Source organism: Lithobates pipiens, unplaced genomic scaffold (genome assembly GCF_037356315.1).
Source record: "Lithobates pipiens isolate NorthernLeopardFrog02 unplaced genomic scaffold, aLitPip1_a1.2 Scaffold_8, whole genome shotgun sequence".
NCBI classification, from domain to species: Eukaryota; Metazoa; Chordata; class Amphibia; order Anura; family Ranidae; genus Lithobates; species Lithobates pipiens.
Genome location: NW_027507903.1, coordinates 615,450,263 through 615,471,056, shown reverse-complemented (window position 1 = coordinate 615,471,056; position 20,794 = coordinate 615,450,263). Strand labels below are relative to the sequence as shown.

General features: G+C 44.6%; 1 protein-coding gene across 5 annotated transcripts in view; it reads left to right on the top strand.

The window, feature by feature from the left end:
- Positions 1-20,794, top strand: part of CHD3 (chromodomain helicase DNA binding protein 3) — a 166,707-nt gene that overhangs the window by 85,358 nt on the left and 60,555 nt on the right. For 4 of the 5 annotated variants that reach the window (XM_077470667.1, XM_077470665.1, XM_077470664.1 and 1 more), the window contains 10 exons: positions 5,228-5,428; positions 5,540-5,677; positions 6,647-6,768; positions 10,489-10,662; positions 11,514-11,655; positions 12,024-12,155; positions 14,240-14,357; positions 15,391-15,515; positions 18,957-19,188; positions 19,855-20,021. In XM_077470667.1, coding sequence (XP_077326793.1) covers positions 5,228-5,428; positions 5,540-5,677; positions 6,647-6,768; positions 10,489-10,662; positions 11,514-11,655; positions 12,024-12,155; positions 14,240-14,357; positions 15,391-15,515; positions 18,957-19,188; positions 19,855-20,021 — 1,551 coding nt within the window. The remainder of the gene's footprint in view (positions 1-5,227; positions 5,429-5,539; positions 5,678-6,646; positions 6,769-10,488; positions 10,663-11,513; positions 11,656-12,023; positions 12,156-14,239; positions 14,358-15,390; positions 15,516-18,956; positions 19,189-19,854; positions 20,022-20,794) is intronic. The other variant, XM_077470666.1, reaches the window with a different exon arrangement.

Sequence of the window (20,794 nt, the reverse complement as noted above, 5' to 3'; positions counted from 1 at the left end):
ATTGCTTTCGATCTAACGTTCGCAGCGATACCTCACGTGTGGTTTGAACACCGTTTACTTACGTATGCTTTCGCTTCTGTGTGCGAGCTCACGGGGACAGGGGCACTTTAATATTTTATTTTTTTTATTGTTAATTTTACTTTTATTTAAAAAATAAAATAAAAAAAAAAGATCACTTTTATTCCTATTACAAGGAATGTAAACATCCCTTGTAATAGAAATATGGCACGATCGGACCTATTTACAGTGAGATATGGGGTCAATAAGACCCCGCATCTCACCTCTAGGCTGGGAAGCCTAAAATAAAAAACAAAACAAAACCGATCCTGGCTTCCTAGCCAAATCGGCACCGTTATCGATCTAGTCCGCCGGAAACCTCTACGGTATTATCCGGGGGCCGGCGGATCCTGTGACCGACTCACCGATGGAAGCGGTGAGTCGGTAGAAGCACCGGAGGGCAGCCGGAGGGGGGGGGGGGGGGGGGAACGTCCCCTCCCGTAAGAACGATCAAGCAGGGGGAACAGCCGCTATGATCGTTCTTATGGTGCAGGGAATCGTCGGCTGAAAACGCAGATATCTGAATGATGTCTGTGGCCTCAGGCATCATTCAGATATAACCACCGAAAGCCGAGGCCGTCCCAGGACGTCCTACCGGCGCGAAGTGGTTACTATCACAATCAAAAATCTCATGTGTATCATAAGCATAAATATTGAATATGTAATTGAATCAGACCGCAATTACATAAAGAAACCAATAATTAAGACCCCTTTCACACCACACCGCACCTTGCGTCGGATTTGCGGCGCATTTCGGCCGCTAGCGGGGCGCTTTTACCCCCCGCTAGCGGCCGCGAAAAGGTTAAAACCGCCGGCAATACGCCGCAATAGCGGCGTTTTGCCGGTGGCATTACAGCGCTGCCCCATTGATTTCAATGGGCAGCAGCGGTGGAGGAGCGGTAAACACACCGCTCCTTCACCGCTCCAAAGAAGCTGCTGGCAGGACTTTTTTCTGACGTCCTGCCAGCGCACTGCTCCAGTGTGAAAGCCCTCGGGGCTTTCACACTACACACAATGGTGCAGCTTCTTTAGGGCGTTTTGCAGGCGCTATTTCTAACGCTATAGCGCCTGCAAAACGCCCTGGTGTGAAAGGGGTCTAAGTGTAACTCTATTGAACGTTCATAGAAAAAAAGTCCCAAAGAGAAGTATATTCTTCCACGGTGAAGAGAAAGTGAGAAAAATCCGAAGACGTGTCAAATGTGGAAAACAGCACCTCCACCACAGTAAATGCTGCCGCTTACCAGATGGTAGTGGTTCCTTATAGGGAACCACAATACACAGATGGCTTGTTACCCCAGCCAAGGTTCTTGGATAGATTTATTAGTGTGGGCAGGCTCCCCCAATCACCACCGATATTCCGGTCCGACACAGCAAATATCCACAACGTCAGCGTATATATAAAGGATAAAGCTCGCAATAGTGTAAAACCATAACATTTATTTTAAAGAATAAAACAGAGTGCGCACTTACATTAAAACGATGTACATAAAGCATATAGCAATCGATCCGGCCGATCTCGATAAACACCCAATACTTCCGGGACTCAGCGTGTAGCGGTGACATCAGTGCATATATTGTGATATTAATAATATTTATTTTCAAAATATTCACTCTATATTATTATTTATTTTTTTCGTTTTTGTGGCTAGATTTTTGTAAATTAATTTTTTGTATATGGTTCTAATATATATATATATATATATATATATATATATATATATATATATATATATATATATATATATTATATATATATATATTTATATATATATATATATATATATATATATATTATATATATATATGAATTGTTTACTTTTTTTGCACATATTTTTTTATTGATTATTGGAGAAGCAATCAGTGCTCTTTATTTATTTATTTGAATCACACATTGTCACTTTAATATTCAGTCATTAAGTATTGGTCAGTCCTTAGCCCAGCCCACTTTTTTTTGTCTAACTTATATTATTATTTGGCTGGGCAGCGACACCATCTGACAGACTGGTTGGGACTGGCTACGCAGGCGGTGGTTGAGTCATATCTCACCTATGTCCTTAACCACTTCAGCCCCGGAAGATTTGGCTGCTCAATGACCAGGGCTTTTTTTTTTTTTCGATACGGCACTGCGCTGTTTAACTGACAATTGCGCGGCCGTGTGACGTTGCACCCAAACAAAATCGGCGTCCGTTTTTTCCCACAAATAGAGCTTTCTTTTGGTGGCATTTGATCACCGCTGCGGTTTTTATTTTTTGCGCTATAAACAAAAGAAGAGCGACAATTTTGAAAAAAAAAACACAATGGGGGTTATTTACGAAAGGCAAATCCACTTTGCACTACAAGTGCAAACTACACTTGAAATTGCACTGAAAGTGCACTTGGAAGTGCAGGCGCTGTAGATCCGAGGGGGACATGCAAGGAAAATAAAAAACAGCATTTTAGCTTGCACATGATTGGATAATAAAATCAGCAGAGCTTCCCCTCGTTTCAGATCTACCCCTTAGATTTACAACGACTGCACTTCCAAGTGCACTTTTGGATTTGGCTTTCATAAAAAAAAAAACAATATCTTTTGCTTTTTGCTATAATAAATATCCCAAATTTTTTTTTCACATTTTTTTTCCTCAGTTTAGGCCGATATGTATTCTTCTTCATATTTTTGGTAAAAAAAAAAAAAAAAAAAATCGCAATAAGCCCATATTAATTGGTTTGTGCAAAAGTTATAGATTTATGGCATTTTTATTATTTATTTTTTTACTAGTAATAGCAGTGATCAGCGATTTTTATCAGGACTGAGACATTGCGGCGGACAGATCTGACACTTTTGACCATTGACAATTATACAGCTAAAAAAATGCACTGATTACTGTATAAATGACACTGGCCGGGAAGGGGTTAACACTAGGGGGCGATCAAGGGGTTAACTGTCTTCCCTAGGTGTGTTCTAACTGTGGGGGGGATGGGACTGACTAGGGGAGGAGAGAGATCGGTGTTCATACTTAGTATGAACACACGATCTGTCTCCAGTCCCCCTGAGAGAACCGGGATTTGTGTGTTTACACACACAGATCTCGGTTCTCACTCTGTCACGAGCGCCCGGCTTCGGGCACATGCTGTGGGCACGTCTTAAAGGGCCGGCTTCGCCCAGGGGAGCCATTCCGCCGCAGTGTAACTGCAGCGGCTGGTCAGGACCCGGTTAGAATCAAACAACTGCTGATAGCACTGGAGGCACCTATTGCGGCACTGGGGGAAAGGCATATACCAATATTGACACTGGCTCTTAAGGTGTGGAGGCAGACCAAGAAAATTACAAATTTTCAGGGTGCCAATGAGGCGCTACCACTCTGGCACAATCCCATGTTCCCCCATTTAAGGCAATTTGTGGACTCTGGATTTTGGGAGCGCTGTGATGGAAATGTATTGGCTCCTTTTGAGGGATTGCATAGGAAATATGAATTGCCCCAATCTACCTTCTATAGGTATTAACAACTTCGCACATGTTCTACATACTCATATTGGTACTCGTGTCACTGACATGCACCCTGCATGCTGTCACAGTCACCATGGTCACATGATCATTAACCTCGCCCTGCCTCCTGGCATCTGAAACCTCTTAAAGCGGTAGTAAACCCGCACATCCAAAAAAAAAACTAAAAAAAAGGAAAAAAAAAAAACCCTGCAAGGTATAATGAGCTACCGGTAGTATGTAAACCCAGCCTAAAAGTGATCAAAAAGAAAGAAATTTAAAAGGGACAGTGTAAAAAAAAAAAAATTAAAGCCCCTCCATCCCTCCATAGTCGTGCGCAGCAGCAAACACAAAACGTACATTGCGCACCCTAATATAAATGGTGTTCGCACCACATATGTGAGGTATCACTTTGAACGTTAGAGCGAGAGCAATAATTTTAGCGCAAGACCTACTCTGTAACTCTAAACAAATAATCTTTTCAAAATTTTTAAAATGTCACCTATGGAGATTTTTAAATACCGTAGTTTGACGCCATTCCATGAGCTTATGCAATTTTAAAGTGTAACATGTTGGGTATGTATTTACTCAGCGTAACATCATCTTTTACCCCAACAAATTGGGGTAAATAAATAAATAAATAAATAAATATATATATATATATATATATATATATATATATATATATATATATATATATATATAATTTTTTTTTTATTTTCATTAAACTGTCTTTTTTTCCCAAAAAATTGCATTTGAACAACCGCTGCGCAAATACCATGTGACACAAAAAATTGCAGCGATCGTCATTTTATTCCCTAGAGTCTCTGCTAAAAAAATTTATAAAGTTTGGGGGTTCTAAGTAATTTTCCAGCAAAAAATACTGATTTAAACTTGTAAACGAAAAGTGCCAGAAAAGGCCTGGCCTTCAAGTGGATGAAGGAAATATTGACTGAAAAAAGTAATGCAGTCATCACATGTAGTGACTGGTAATCTACGATATATAATATTTTTGTTCTGGGGTTTAGATGAACTTTAGCTGCTTTGCTGTCTAGGAGAATCTGCATCTGTGCTAATGTCAAAAAAAGTTGTCTGAATCTGGGAGGACTGTTGATATGCAAATGATCGAACGTTTGTCACAATAGTCATTTTTCTTACCTGTAGCTCTTGCTTAAAGCGGAGTTCCACTCAAAAGTGAAACTTTTGCTTATCCGTCTCCTCCCCTGGTGCCACATTTGCCATCTTTTAGGGGGGAAGGGGGCATGGGCACCTGTTTTTGACAGGTACCGTTCCCCGCTTATGGGAGACGGGGCCGCGGCACTGTCTCTCGGATGTTCGCCCCCCCTCCTTCCTCCAACGCCAGACCAATTAGAAAGCACTGCACGCTTCATGCATGCATAGTAGGGAACTGGCTGTCAAGCTGAAAGGCTTCACTGCCAGGTTCGCTTACCAGGAATGGCGGCGGCTGCACCCAACATCCGATCCAAAGATCTGCTGCGGTGCCAACATCACTGGCTCCCTGGACAAGTAAGGGTCCTAATATTAAAAGTCAGCAGCTGCAGTATTTGTAGCTGCTGACTTTTAACTGGGCTGGACCTTCTCTTTAGCTGCTTTGGCAGTAATTATCAGATAACAGAGCTAGTGGAGAACATTGTGTGTTGGAAATGAGGGCTTCACTTTGTGCTTTTTTTTTTCTGTCTCCGCCAGGGTCATACAAGAGGTCCTTTCCTTGTAAGTGCGCCATTGTCCACCATCATCAACTGGGAGCGTGAGTTCCAGATGTGGGCGCCCGACTTCTACGTTGTTACCTATACGGGGGACAAGGACAGTAGATCTGTCACCCGAGAAAACGAGTTCTCCTACCAGGACAACGTCATAAAGGGAGGGAAGAAAGCCTTCAAGATGAAGGTGGGATGTTGGTGGATGTCGGTCTATAGTCTAAAGAGTGTCTTGGGTTTTGTTCCTTTGAGCTTTCCCTTTGCACGACTTTATGTTCTTGTTTTGACTCTCGTTATTTAGGCTCAAGCCCAGGTCAAGTTCCACGTGCTGCTTACTTCCTATGAGCTGGTGACGATTGATCAGGCTGCTCTGGGATCCATTACGTGGGCCTGTCTGGTGGTGGATGAAGCTCACCGCCTGAAGAACAACCAGTCAAAGGTGTGTCCGGAAGCCATCAACAGTAAGGGCAACCTCCGTGCACCCTGTGCTGTTTGTAAAGCAGACCTAGACTCATAAGGGCTCAGTAGGCATGTTCTTATTAGCAACAGCTCCAAACGTTTTTCTTTTCATAATCTGGCACTTACATGGAATAATGAAGTACCCCGTCCATGAAGACGCTTGAAGCGCCACTCCAATATGAGGCTGAAATGTCTCCCTACTGGAATGGGAGCAGGCATCAAAGTTCCCTCCATCCATAAGCGCCAAGTTGTGTAATAAAGGATGTCCCTCAGACCCACCCAATGCCGATGAAGTGTATTAAATTATGTGGCCTCAGCCAGAGCTGCTCCTTCCACACCACTGATGCTTTTCACCCATCCCACCGGTGGGAGAGATGAAACACGTCGGGGGGGTGTGGCCAGAGCAGCACTGGCTGAAGCCAAATAATTTAATACACTTCATCGGCACTGGGTGGGTCTAAGCAGTGACCTGTATTACACAAACATAACTGGTTGTTGTACATTACAGTAAAGCAGGCCATAGATTATGTGATTTTGCAGGAAAGAAAATCGTACAGTCAGTATTCCCTCCCATGGAGTTATCGTGTTCTGCCAGCAGGGGGCGGGGGAAGCCATCCCTGCCGGCAAAATGCAGCGATTACTGCTAGCGGCTATAGCCGCTGGCAATAATCGCATGCTAAAAATCTGACATGCTGGTTGTACCCAAGTTAAACGATAGACTTGGGTACAATCAGCCTGCCCATAGATGGAATGAAACTAGGCCAGGCCCTCCTGAACTGGCTGAGATTCGATCCATCTATTGCCAGCTTAAGAGTTTTTCTTTAGGCCCTGTCCATTTTGTGGCTCACGGTCCTCTTGTCTTTTTTATAAAACCTCGTACTCCATTTTCCTGTCTTCTCACGTGTCAGTAGTTTATATAGACTGGTCAGTTATTTGTTCTGTGTTGCAGTTTTTCCGGGTCCTCAATGGCTACAAGATTGACTACAAGCTGCTCCTCACGGGGACCCCTCTCCAGAACAACCTGGAGGAACTCTTTCATCTGCTCAACTTCCTGACACCGGAGAGGTTCAAGTATGTATCTGACCCCATGGGGGTTGATTGAATAAAACCGAAGAGTGCAAAACCTGGTGCCGCTCTGCATAGAAACCAATCAGTCTCTAGTTTTTGTTTTGTGTTTTTTGTCAAAACTTAAATTGAATAGGCTGAAGTTAGAAGCTGATTGGCTACCTTGCACAGCCGCACCACTTGCTGACCGCACGGTAGTCAAATGACGGCTACAGCATGGCCGGCTAGCTCTGGGAGGTTGTCATATGGCGGCGTGCCGTGATTGCGCCTGCCACGGCAGATTGTGTGTGGTAAAGAGCCAATCAGCGGCTCTTTACCACGTAATCATCTGTGTCCAATCACAGCTGATCATGGATGTAAATAGAAGCCGGTCATCGGCACTCTTCTCCTCTCTCCTCCTCACGCTGTCAGCGTGAAGAGGAAAAGAGAGCCGATGACCAGCTTCTGCAAAAGGGACATGTACACTGATAGGCTGTACTGATAGTGCCCTGATTATCAGTGCCCATCAATGCACATCGGTGAAGGAGAACAATTGCCTGTTTGCAAAGTTTTATAACAAACTATGAAAACTTTAGTTTTTTTTTTTCAACATTTTCGGTCTTTATTGCTTTATTTAGCAAAAAAAAAAAAAACCCAGCGGTGATTAAATACCACCAAAAGAAAGCTCTATTTGTGTGATAAAAATTTCATATGCGTACAGTGCTGCATGACCGCGAAATTGTCATTCAAAATGTGAGAGCGCTGAAAGCTGAAAATTGGCCTGGGCAAGAAGAGGGTAAAAGTGCCCAGTAAGTAAGCGGTTAAAGAAGACCTGAACTAAAAAAAAAAAAATTGATTTGCTATGTTATAGGGAGCATCTAGAAATTGTTAATTGTAACTAAAGCCCCATACACACTTTCTGATTTTCTGCTGATTTTTTTTTCCTTCATATTTACCAAAACCTTGTAATATGAGGTCAAACCTTAGGAGTTTCAATGTGTATGCAATCAGGCAGGCCCTTCTACTACATGGTTTTGGAAATCTGAAGACAAAAATCATCAGAAAATCTGGTAGTGTGTATGGGGCATTAGGAATAACCTGAAAGATGTCTCTTTTGTTTTGCATTACTCCTGAGAACGTTGGCACACTACCTGTTCTAGCTGTATGTCCACACTTCTTCCTCTGAATGCCAGTTTCAGGAGATTTGGTGATGTCACTACTGTGCTGCTCACTGTTCTCCTTGCTGGAGATGGCGCTGTACCTGAGGACCTGCAGTGAAAAAGTGTCAGTATGTCCACTGCCATATCGCAGTCCCCCTGATCGCCACCGATGCTAGTAAAAAAAAAATTAAATAAATTCCAGTATATATCCCATAGTTTGTAGACGCTATAACTTTTGCACAAACCAATCAATATGCACTTATTGAAAAAAATAAAAATAAAATAAAATGAAAATATCCCATAGTTTGTAGGACAATATAACCAATCAATATACGCTTATTGTGATTTTTTTACCAAAAATATGTGGCAGAATACATATTGGCCTAAATTGATGAAGAAATTTAGATTTTTTTTTCCACATTTTTTTTATTGAATATATCTTATAATAGAAAGTAAAAAAATATATATTTTTTTTTTCAAAATTGTGGGGAAAAAGGACATACATATTATTTAAGTACAGTGTCGCACGACCGCGCAATTGTCAGTTAACCACTTACGGACCGCTCGCTGCAGTTTTACATCGTTACTTTAAGGCTGGGTTCACACTGCTGCGGGGGGAGATCCGGATGTGATTCGCACCGCAAATCACATCCGATCTCCGTAGCGATGCGAGTTCAGCCATACAGATAGTATGGCTGAATTCGCATCGCTCCCGCAGCAAACTCGCACGGGACCCTTTTTTTGGTCTGCAACAGAATCGGATCGCATGGGGGTTCACACCATGCGATCCGATTCCTGTGCGAGTCAGCAGATCGCACTGCGATATGCAGACGGATATGGGGGTGTCATTAACATATCATTGACACTCCCAGCCGTCCGCATAGGGCAGTGTGAACTGCCGGCGGGAGGTGTGCGATGCGGGAAAACGCCGCGGATTCGCGGCGTTCCCGCATCGCTGTGGTGTGAACCCGGCCTAAGGAGGAATATCGTTGTTATAACCCCGGTATCTTCTTCTTTAGCGGATGGTCCAGTTTCCGATAATAGTGGTCTCTGCAGCAGATTCGCCGCAAGATCAGTTTTATCGGCGGCGGGAGAGGGCCCCCCCTCTCCCACTGCGCTCCAGTGCCCTCTCCCCCCCCGCCCCAGTGCTCCCCCCTTCCGCCCCGCTCCAGGGCCCTCCGCCGCTTACTTGAGCCGTTGGTAGCAGTGTGGGACAATCGGGTGGAGACGAGTGAGGGGAAGACAGCCCACACCCATCTCTATATCATTGCAGGGCGGAAGTGACGTCAAAAGTCACTTCCGCCCACATCTCTTAAAGGGACATTTATTTTATTTTATTTTTATTGCATTTTAGTGTAAATATGAGATCCAAGGTCTTTTTGACCCCCTGATCTCATATTTAAGAGGTCCTGTCATGCTTTTTTTCTATTAAAAGGGATGTTTACATTCCATGTATTAGGAATAAAAGTGACACTTTTTTTTTTTTTTAAAACAGTGTAAAAATAAAAAGCTAAAATCAATAAGAAAAAAACAAAATTTTTTAAAACGCACCCGTCCCACGGAGCTAGCGAGCAGAAGCCAACGCATACTTGAGTAGCGTCTGCATATGAAAACGGTGTTCAAACCACACATGTGAGGTATTGCCGCGATCGGTAGAGCGAGGGCAATAATTCTAGCCCTAGATCTCCTCTGTAACTTAAAACATGCAACCTGTAGAATTTTTTTAACGTCGTCTGTGGAGATTTTTAAGGGTAAAAGTTTGTCGCCATTCCACGAGCGGGCACAATTTTGGAGCGTGGCATGTTGGGTATCAATATACTCAGCGTCCACCTAAAACAAAATTATTAAAAGCCAGCAGCTACAAATAGTGCAGCTGTTGACTTTTAATAAATGGGCACTTACCTTTCCTGGAGTCCAGCCATGTCGGCAGCCAAAGCCGAGCAATCACTTGGCTCTCGGCTGCTGCCGGCGCCATTCTCAGTGAGGGAATCAGGAAGTGAAGCATTGCGGCTTCACTTCCCGGTTCCCTACTGCGCATGCGCGAGTCGCGCAGCGCGATAGGAATGGTCCACGCTGTCTCTGGGACCCGTGTGTGTCCCAGCAGACAGCGCACCGGGACAGTAAGAGGGTGCAAATACCTGTCTTAGACAGCTATCTGCACCCCCATCCCCCCTGAAAGGTGTCAAATGTGACACCGGTGGGGGGGAGGGTTCCCAAAAGCGGAGGTTAAATTTTTGTGTGAACCTCCGCTTTAAGTGGTTAAAGTAACGCAGTGCCGTATGGGAATAAAAATGGCCCTGGTCATGAAAGGGGGGGGGATAAATCTTCCGGAGGTCAAAGTCAGTTGTATAGTGATTTCTTGTAGCCAAGTATATAGGTAGTAGCATTGGCCCCAAAACTAAGCAGGTACCATCAGATAGGAGGATAATGAGTGCAAGGAACCCCTAGCAACCTCTAGAGGAACTGTAGGGCTCCATGGAACCCTGGTTGAGAATGGCTGGTGCCGATTTATACAAAACCCGAATACTGAGCCAAACATCTCTGTGTGCCTTGTTTGATATTACTACTCCAGTTTTCTTTTTTTTAGTAATCTTGAGGGTTTCTTGGAAGAATTTGCTGACATCTCCAAAGAGGATCAGATCAAGAAGCTTCATGACCTACTGGGCCCCCATCTCCTGCGCCGACTTAAAGCCGACGTGTTCAAAAATATGCCAGCCAAGACGGAACTGATTGTGCGTGTGGAGCTGAGCCCCATACAGAAGTAAGAGGGAGAATGGTGGAGGTGGAGAAGGATGGGTGAAAGGGTTTACAAATGAAAGCCTTGCGACTTGCAGCAGAATTTTGTATTTTTTCTTGCATACTGCTCATGGAAATTGGAAGGAGAAGAAAAAAATCTCACTGAGCAGGCAACTCAGACAGTTCTGCTTTCAGACACTTACTTTTAGGTAGCAAAGCCTGTTGGGTCCTGTAGTTTTTCTGCAGCATGTATTGGGTTGTTCTAATGCTGCATACACACGATCGGATTTCTCGTTGGAAAAAGATACAACGGCTTTTCTGACAGTGATTCCACTCAAGTTTGCCTTGCATACACACGGTCAGGCAAAAGTTTGCTGAAATTACGACCGTCAAGAACGCGGTGACGTACAAGACTTACGACGAGCCGCGAAAGTTAAGTTCAATGCTTCCGAGCATGCATCGAGTTGTTTCCGAGCATGTGTAGGAATTTTGCATGTTTGGAATTGCCACAGACGATCACATTTTTAGATAGGAACTTTTTCCGACCGAAAAATCGAGAGTATGCTCTTAATCTTTTGCTGGCTGGAATTCCACCAGCAAAAGACCGATGGAGCATACACACGATCGCATTTTCCGACGTAAAACTCTCATCGGTTTTTTGAGGGCCGAAATTCCGATCGTGTGTACGCGGCATAAGGCTTGTATTTGCCATCAGTTGTCCATAGAAATAGTAAACGGTAACCAACTTCTAATGCGATCATTAATCAATATTTTCTATATTAAACCAGCTGTGGTTATATTGTAGTGGGTAAATAATCACAATAATTGCATCTGCTCTATTGGAAATCAATGATTTATTTCGATTCACATTTGCAGAAAATATTACAAGTTTATACTCACTCGTAATTTTGAAGCACTCAACTCTCGAGGTGGAGGAAACCAGGTGTCACTGCTCAACATTATGATGGATCTAAAGAAATGCTGCAACCATCCGTATCTCTTCCCAGCAGCATCCATGGTGAGTTTCAGTGTATAACTTCCCTTCCGTGCTTCTGCATAGAGAAAAGCAATGCTCATTGATATGGGAAGAAAGAAGCTATGAGTCTGTCCTCCTCCTGCAGGGTGATACAGACAGAAGGGCCCTATGAGTCTGTCCTCCTCCTGCAGGGTGATACAGACAGAAGGGCCCTATGAGTCTGTCCTCCTCCTGCAGGGTGATACAGACATAAGGGAGCTATGAGTCTGTCCTCCTCCTGTAGGGTGATACAGACAGAAGGCGGTATGAGTCTGTTCTCCTCCTGCAGGGGGATACATACAGAAGGGAGCTATGAGGGAGTTTTTGGTATGCCCATTGGCAAAGACTGACTTGCACTCTTGATTTTTCAGGAATCACCTAAGCTCCCTAGTGGTGCCTATGAGGGAGGAGCTCTTGTGAAAGCCTCTGGGAAGTTACATCTCTTACAGAAGATGCTGCGTAAGCTGAATGAACAGGGACACCGGGTCCTCATCTTTTCCCAGGTGGGTGCAGGGTGACCTTTACTACTTCCACTAGGTGTACTGTGCATCTGCTTTAATAGGCTCAACACCTGAGGCACATCATGGCTTACTTAAAGCGGAACTAAACCCACCGATTTTAATAGTTTCTAGAAAAACAGTAAGGCCCCTTTCACACTGGGCGGGAGTTGCGCGGCGCTATTCGGCCGGTAGTGGGGCGGTTTTAAGAAAGAGTTAAAAACCACCGCAAAGCGCCTCTGCATATTTCAATGGGCAGGAGCGGTGTATACACCGCTCCTTCACCGCTCCAACAATGCCTTTTTTTACCATCCTGCCAGCGCCCCGCTCCAGTGTGAAAGCCCTCGGAGATACAGCAGCGGCTGTTTCAGGTCGGTTTGCAGGCGCTATTTTTAGAGCAATAGCGCCTGCAAAACAACCCAGTGTAAAAGGGGGTCTTACATTCCCGGCATGCTGAGAATGCTGTCACAATAGTTGTTCTCTAAGCTATAGCGTTAAAAATAGCGCCTGCAATCCGCCCTTAACCACTTAAGCCCCGGACCAATTTGCAGCCAAAGGAGCAGGCCCCTTTTTGCGATTCGGCACTGCGTCGCTTTAACTGACAATTGCGCGGTCATGCGATGTGGTTTCCAAACAAAATTGACGTCCTTTTTTCCCCACAAATAGAGCTTTCTTTTGGTGGTATTTGATCACCTCTGCGGTTTTTATTTTTTGCGCTATAAACAAAAATAGAGTGACGATTTTGAAAAAAATGCAATATTTTTAACTTTTAGCTATAATAACATCCCCAAAAAATATATAAAAAAACATTTGTTTCCCTCAGTTTAGGCCGATACGTATTCTTATACATATTTTTGGTAAAAAAAAATCGCAATTAGCGATTATTGATTGGTATGTGCAAAAGTTATAGCGTTTACAAAATAGGGGATAGTTTTATAGCATTTTTATTAATATATCTTTTTTTACTAGTAATGGCGGCGATTTTTATTGTGACTGCGACATTATGGCGGACACATCAGACATTTTTGACACATTTTTGGGACCATTGTCATTTATACAGCAATCAGTGCTATTTAAATGCACTGATTCCTGTGTAAATGACACTGGCAGTGAAGGGGTTAACCACTCGAGGGTGGGGAGGGGTTAAGTGTAACGTGTGTGTGTTTTTTTTACTGTAGAGGGGTGTGGCCTGGCATGTGGCGTCACTGATCATCTTTCCCTATAACAGGGAAGAGATGATCGGTGACAGCCACACTAGGAAGCACGGGGAGAGGTTTGTTTACATAGACCTCTCCCCGTTCTTCAGCTCTGTGACCCGATCGCGGGACACCAGCGGCGATCGGGTCCACGGGTCCCGCGAGCACGCCGTGCGTGCGCAACCCACGGCTGGGCACTTAAAGAGCAACGTACCTGTACGTGCTTGTGCCCAGTCGTGCCATTCTGCCGACGTAAATGTGCAGGAGGCGGTGCTTAAGCGGTTAAACAGCTGCTTCAAAGCCTGAGGGTTTTCACACTGGAGCGGTGTGCTGGCAGGGCGTCAGGAAAAGTCCTGCCAACAGCTTCTTTGGAGAGGTGAAAGAGCGGTGTGTTTACCGCTCCTGCCCATTGAAATCAGTAGGGCAGCATGGCTATACATGTGGCAAAACGCCGCCATTGGGGGCGGTTTTAACCCTTTCTTGGCCGCTAGCAGGGGTTAAAAGTGTCCCGCTAGCAGCCGAAATGTGCCGCAAATCCGACGGTAAAACGGGGCTAAAAATAGCTGTGTTTTACCACCGACGCTATGGGTGGCACAGCGTGAAAGGGGTCTTAACCAGACTGTCAATTCATCAAATGCCTGGTGTCATAACTGATCACATGTACAGCACCATGGCAGCTGCAAATCAAACGGAGGCCCACATGGCAGCTTCCTTGGCTGAATAGGATAGGAGGGTTTAGTTCTGCAGGGTTTAGTTCCGCTTTAATTAACAAGAAATCCAAAATGACCTCATGAATGCCGATCTGTGATTGGCTTCCTTGTGTTCTATGAAGCAAGCTTGCATTTTCAGATTAGTGGTCACTGTTGCCTCTGCTGACTCTCCTTCCTCTTTCAGATGACAAAGATGTTGGACCTATTAGAAGACTTTTTGGATTATGAGGGATACAAATATGAACGGATCGATGGTGGAATAACAGGATCCTTGAGACAGGAGGCGATTGACAGGTTTAATGGTGTGTAGATATGTCCATCGAATCTGGTTGAAGAGCAAGCGAAAGGAAATCTTTATTTAGACTTCATGGGAAGATTCACTTTTACGGGAGAGATTCACTAAAACTGGATTGTGCAAAATCTGATGCAGCTCTGCGTTCCAGGAACCAATCCGGTTTTAATTCCAAAGATTAGGACACTGGAGGCGGTTTTGCTAAAAATAGCGCCCGAAAACTGCCTCCCATTCATTTAAATGGGTGCTTTCACGCTGGGGCGGTGCGCTTGCGGGAAAAAGTCTTGCAAACAGCATCTTTGGGGCATGTTTGGAGGGCTACAAATAGCGCTTCAAAAATGCCCCTGTACATTGAAATGAATGACCTTAAAAAGCACCTCGCTAGCACCCAAAAAGTGCCACAAAAACGACTGCCGCTTTAGTCTAGGTTAACATGTACGCGGCTGCGCTTGATGCATTTTCAGCCACGTTTTGCAGTAAATTTTCCGTTTTTAAACCCTAGTTATTTTCCATGCAGTTTTCATGCATTTTGTGTTATACGTTTCTTTTTTTCCCCTCTTTAAACACACTGTAAACACTGGTTTCTAAGGTGAGGGCCGAGAAGCCGGCTGCTGCGTGGGGCACCCCACGGCTATATAAGAGAAGCCACACAGCGGCGACAACACAATGGAGGCAAATCGTGGGAACAAAAGTCCTGACCCTTTCCAAAAAGGCCCCTGGCCGCAAAATGCATAGGTGTGAACTAGTACCACAGGAAACCATGTTAAATGGACTGTAGTGCGTTTTTTTAAACTGCAAAACGCACGTAAAAATGCATAGGTGTTGAACCTAGGGTTAGCGGCTGTTTTAGCAGAGCTTCAATGTGAAAGGGGTCTTATTGAACAAGCTGAAGTTAGAAGCCGATTGGCTACTATGCACAGCTGTGCCAGATTCCGAGTGCTCCAGTTTTAGTAAATCTCCCCCCTATGTGTTTTATTTAGTCTGTATGTTTTTTTTTCTTTTTTTTTTTTTTTTTTTTACAAGTTTCCTCTTTTATATTGCAGCTCCTGGTGCCCAGCAGTTCTGTTTCCTACTCTCCACCCGGGCAGGGGGCCTGGGAATAAATTTAGCTACAGCAGACACCGTCATCATCTATGATTCCGACTGGAACCCCCACAACGACATTCAGGTAGCAAAACATCAACTTTTCCCTTTGCATCGATCGCCACCTTATGAATCCATTCATCTTCTTGTCCATCCTAACTTTCATATATAGGGAACCACATGTTTCAGACCTTAATGTACATTGGGAATGTGTGAATGTCTGTTTTTTTTGTATCTATCTATCTCTCCTTAGACCCCTTTCACACCAGGGCATTTTGCAGGCGCTATAGCGTTAGAAATAGCGCCTGCAAAACGCCCTAAAGAAGCTGCACCATTGTGTGTAGTGTGAAAGCCCCGAGGGCTTTCACACTACAGCGGTGCGCTGGCAGGACGTCAGAAAAAAGTCCTGCCAGCAGCTTCTTTGGAGCGGTGAAGGAGCGGTGTGTTTACCACTCCTCCACCACTGCTGCCCATTGAAATCAATGGGGCAGCGCTGTAATGCCGCCGGCAAAACGCCGCCATTGCGGTGTATTGCCGGCGGTTTTAACCCTTTCACGGCCGCTAGCGGGGGGTAAAAGCGCCCCGCTAGCGGCCGAAATGCGCCGCAAATCCGGCGGTAAAACGCCGCTAAAAAAAAGCAGCGTTTTACCGCCGACGCAAGGTGTGGTGTGGTGTGAAAGGGGTCTTAAAGCGGGAGTTCCGCCGTTTTTTTTTAAAAGCCAGCAGCTACAAATACTGCAGCTGCTGACTTTTAAAATAATGACACTTACCTGTCCAGCGCGCCCGCGATGTCGGCACCCGAAGCCGATCTCTCGATCGTCTCTCGGGTGCTGCCGCCGCCATCTTGTAGCTTCATTTCCCGGTTCCCTACTGCGCATGCGCGAGTCGCGCTGCACAATAAGGATGGTCCACCTGTCTCTGGGATCCGTGTGTTTCCCATCAAACAGCGGGGGACCTTCGGAAAGGGGCGTAGATATCTGCGGAAAGGGGCGTAGATATCTGCGGAAAGGGGCGTATATTCTGCAGATATCTATGCCGGAAGTGGGTGCAGATACCTGTACTGTACAGGTACCTGCACCCCCCTCCCCCCTGAAAGGTGTCAATTGTGGGGGGGGGGGAGGGTTCCAATGAACGGAGGCTCCGCTTTAGGGTGGACCTCCGCTTTAAAACTAAGGCCCCCTTTCACACTTGTGCAACTTGTCCTGCGACTTGGGAGTGCAAAGTCGCATGACATGTCATACCCCACGATTTCCAATGATAACCATTCATATCTGTGTCACTTCAAAGTAGTCTCTGCAAGTCTGACCTTGATGAGTTGATCCATAGACCTCAAGTTTACACAGACATTCACTGAAATTGCGTCAAAATCGCAGCCGCAAAAAATCGCACAACTTTCAATTCTCTTGCAGTGTGAAAGGGGCCTAAGCTACAAAAGTTAAAATCTGTAACATCTAAAACTGTGAAGGTCACCACCATGGGAATTATAACTGGTCTGTGTTTTACTGTTGCCCTCCGCTTTGGAGTGCATAAGTTATGCCCACATCCCTGAATTGATAGTGAAACCAAAGAAATTATCTCTCAAATGAGGACTGTACTGGGCATAAAAAGAGGTAATTGAGTTTATAAAAGTATCAAAGCTATTATTACACAATTTAATAAAATACATAAAGGACTAAAAACACTAATGCGGCTATTAGACATATACCAAAAGGTTACATACACTCTATTACCAAAAGTATTGGGACACCTGCCTTTACACGCACATGAACTTTAATGGCATCCCAGTCTTAGTCCATAGGGTTCAATATTGAGTGGACCCACCCTTTGCAGCTATAACAGCTTCAGCTCTTCTGGGAAGGCTGTTCACAAGGTTTAGGAGTGTTTTTATGGGAATGTTTGACCATTCTTCCAGAAGACCATTTGTGAGGTCAGGCACTGATGTGGATGAGAAGACCGGACTCGCAGTCTCTGCTCTAATTCATTCCAGTGGTGTTCTATGGGGTTGAAGACCAGTCAAGTTCCCCCACCCCAAATTCTCTCATCTATGCCTTTATGGACCTTGCTTTGTGCACTGGTCCAAATCATTTGGTGGAGGGGGATTATGGTGTGGGGTTGTTTTTCAGGGGTTGGGTTTGGCCCCTTAGTTCCAGTGAAGGGAACTCTTAAGGCATCAGCATCCCAAGACATTTTGGGCAATTTCCTTGTCCCAACTTTGTGGGAACAGTTTGGGGATGGCCCCTTCCTGTTCCAACATGACTGCTCACCAGTGCACAAAGCCAGGGAAGCAGTTAACCAAGCATCATCTGTATTTGATCAGCCATTGTGGAGGGCAGGGGAGGCAACTCACAACTTGTAAAGGCTTTAAAAGCATCACCTATGGACAATTTTAGGTACTGTAGTTTGGCACCATTTCACAGGTGTCTCCAATTTACAAATGTGTAAAGCAATCAGCGCATACCACTAAAAAAATTTGAAAGAACAATTTGCAAGCTGAACAATATCACAAATCCTTAGTACAAGTATATAAAAAGAAAATAAGTGCAGCACAAAAAAATTAAATCAAATAAAAGTTCATGAATTCATAAAATTATGTGGATGAGAACACCCTGTACGAATGTACGAATAAGGTACTGTTACCAAATGTGTAGGACCAGACCATGGTCATAAACGCATGGACCCAATAGTGGGGTGAAGAGGAGAATCTGATCGGACCAGAGGATAGCCTGAGGACATAGGCAGTATGATGATTAGGACCCTCCTAGAGAGGAAGGTGACACAGCAGAGATAATTTGTGTCCTAATCATCATTACTGCCTATGTCCTCTGGCTATCCTCTGGTCCGATCAGATTCTCCTCTTCACCCCACTATTGGGTCCATGCGTTTATGACCATGGTCTGGTCCTACACATTTGGTAACAGTACCTTATTCGTATGGTGGAGGATTTGTCACTGAGATATCGATCAAGATTACCACAACCACAGGGTGTTCTCATCCACGTCATTTTATGTCTCCAATTTACAGCCTTGACATGTTTGGTATCTATTTACTTGACTCAACATCATCTTTTATATTTTTACAAAAAATTGGGTATTCTATTGTGTTCGCTAAAATACATTTTTAGCAAATGTTATCCTGGGAATTTGCATTTGATAAACTGCTGCGCAAATATCATGCAACATAAAAAATTGCAGCAGCCACCATTTTATTCTCCAGGGCCTCTGTTTTCAGGAAATGTTTAATGTTTGGGGGTTCTAAATAATTCTCTAACAAACTTTAGATTTTAATGGAAAAATTTTAATATTGCCCCGGGACGGCAAGCCGTAATCCATCCAAAACGAACAAATTTATGTTTTTGGTTTACATATATTTTACAGTATTTTTTATATGTACTAATTACGGTCATGACTACATTGCTATGAAGGGTGTTCTCTAGATAAACAGGACTATAGGAGGATGTGTTTGTGTTACAAAGTGATAGTGCGCTAGCACTGTATTCATTGTGCCCTCATTATATCTTTATCTCTAGGCCTTCAGCCGGGCTCATCGTATTGGCCAAGCCAACAAAGTGATGATTTATAGGTTTGTGACGCGGGCGTCAGTGGAAGAAAGGATAACTCAGGTGGCCAAGAGGAAGATGATGCTGACTCACTTGGTAGTGAGGCCAGGCCTAGGCTCCAAGGCCGGCTCCATGTCCAAGCAGGAGCTCGATGACATCCTAAAGTTTGGAACAGAGGAGCTTTTCAAGAATGAAATTGAAGGTAAGTTTTTTTAAAGGAAAGTCACAGTTTTGAAGAAGCTGTCCAGACTGGTCCCTATAGTGCCATGTTGTCTGTAGAAAAGAGATTAGAAGAAGATTCTCCATGTTTAACCAGTTGCCAGCTGCGCTATAGCTGATATACAGCTGCAGCACGGCTCTCCAGTTCTGGAAAGGCGTCCTTGGACATCATCCCAAGAACGTGCATCCCCCCCGGGGGCATGCATTGGGAAGTGCCTGTGATCGCTATGTCCCTTGGACACCACGGATCACAGATCATTGTAAAGGGCCAATCACAGCGGCACGTTACCATGTGATCAGCTGTGTCCAATCACACTGGCTTGCCGGTTTCTCAGCTCTCCTTTCCTCACACAGAGACAGCGTGTGAGGAAAGGAGAGCTGATTTGACAGGGCACGATAGGAGATGTGGAGCCTCACACAACACCACCTATCGCTGTGCTGTGTTCATGCGCTGGCTTGTTATCCTGCTAGACGTCCTATGGTGCCCAGTCAGGATAACTGAACCGCTTCTGACCATCATTTTTATATAGGCCGGGCGGGAAGTGGTTAACCCTTCCTTACTTTATCCAGAATAAAAAAAAAAAATTAGATATACTTTAAGATATACAGATCAAAAACAAATTACCGGTAACTGTTTTCTCTCTGCTAGCAGACAATAAGGAGGAGGACAGCAGTGTGATCCATTATGACACAAGCGCCATCGATAGGCTGTTAGACCGCAATCAGGATGTGACGGAGGACACCGAGGTCCAGAATATGAACGAGTATCTCAGCTCCTTCAAGGTGGCCCGATATGTGGTGCGGGAGGAAGAGAAGGTGAGTGCAACAATATGCAAAAACACATCTGGATTCACTCCACCCACAAGGGATATTTCAATGATCAGAAAAAAAGACAGATTAAAGCTGCGCACACACGATCGGATTGTTGGCAGACAAAGCGCCAGACTTTTGTACGAAGGGCGGGTGCTGCAAACTTGTCTTGCATATTAGCGGCACACAATTGTTGGCCAGCAAACACGACTGTAGTGACGTACTACGAGAAATTTCAACTCTTGAATGCCACCTTTTGGGCATCTTCTGCTAATGAAAGAGAACCACCGCTCCAGGATAGCCCTCCAGGGCAGTTGCTCTTCTTCCTATCAAGGAGCCCCAGGTGCTGGCTGATACATACACAATAGGCAGGCAATAGCAGAAAAACTCTGGATAGCCGTACGCCAGAAAAAGACTTTAAATCCTGTGTTTTTATTAAAAGTCGAGGGTCACATCACATTAAATAATCCACAAAGGAAAAGGGTACAAAAATACTGACGCGTTTCGCACTGAAATCAGTGCTTACTCATAGCTTATTTGCTGTGGATTATTTGATGTGATGTGACCCTCGACTTTTAATAAAAACCCAGTGCAAAGACTTGGCCACACACGAATGGACTAAGTCCGTTCTAAAGTCTGTTCGTTTTGAACGTGATGGCGTAAGACGGGAATAAAAAAAGGAAGTTCAATAGCCAGTAGCCAATAGCTGCTCTAGCATCGTATTTGGTCCGTCGGACCAGCACACAGTCGAACGGTTTTCCCGATGGGGGTTGAGTCCG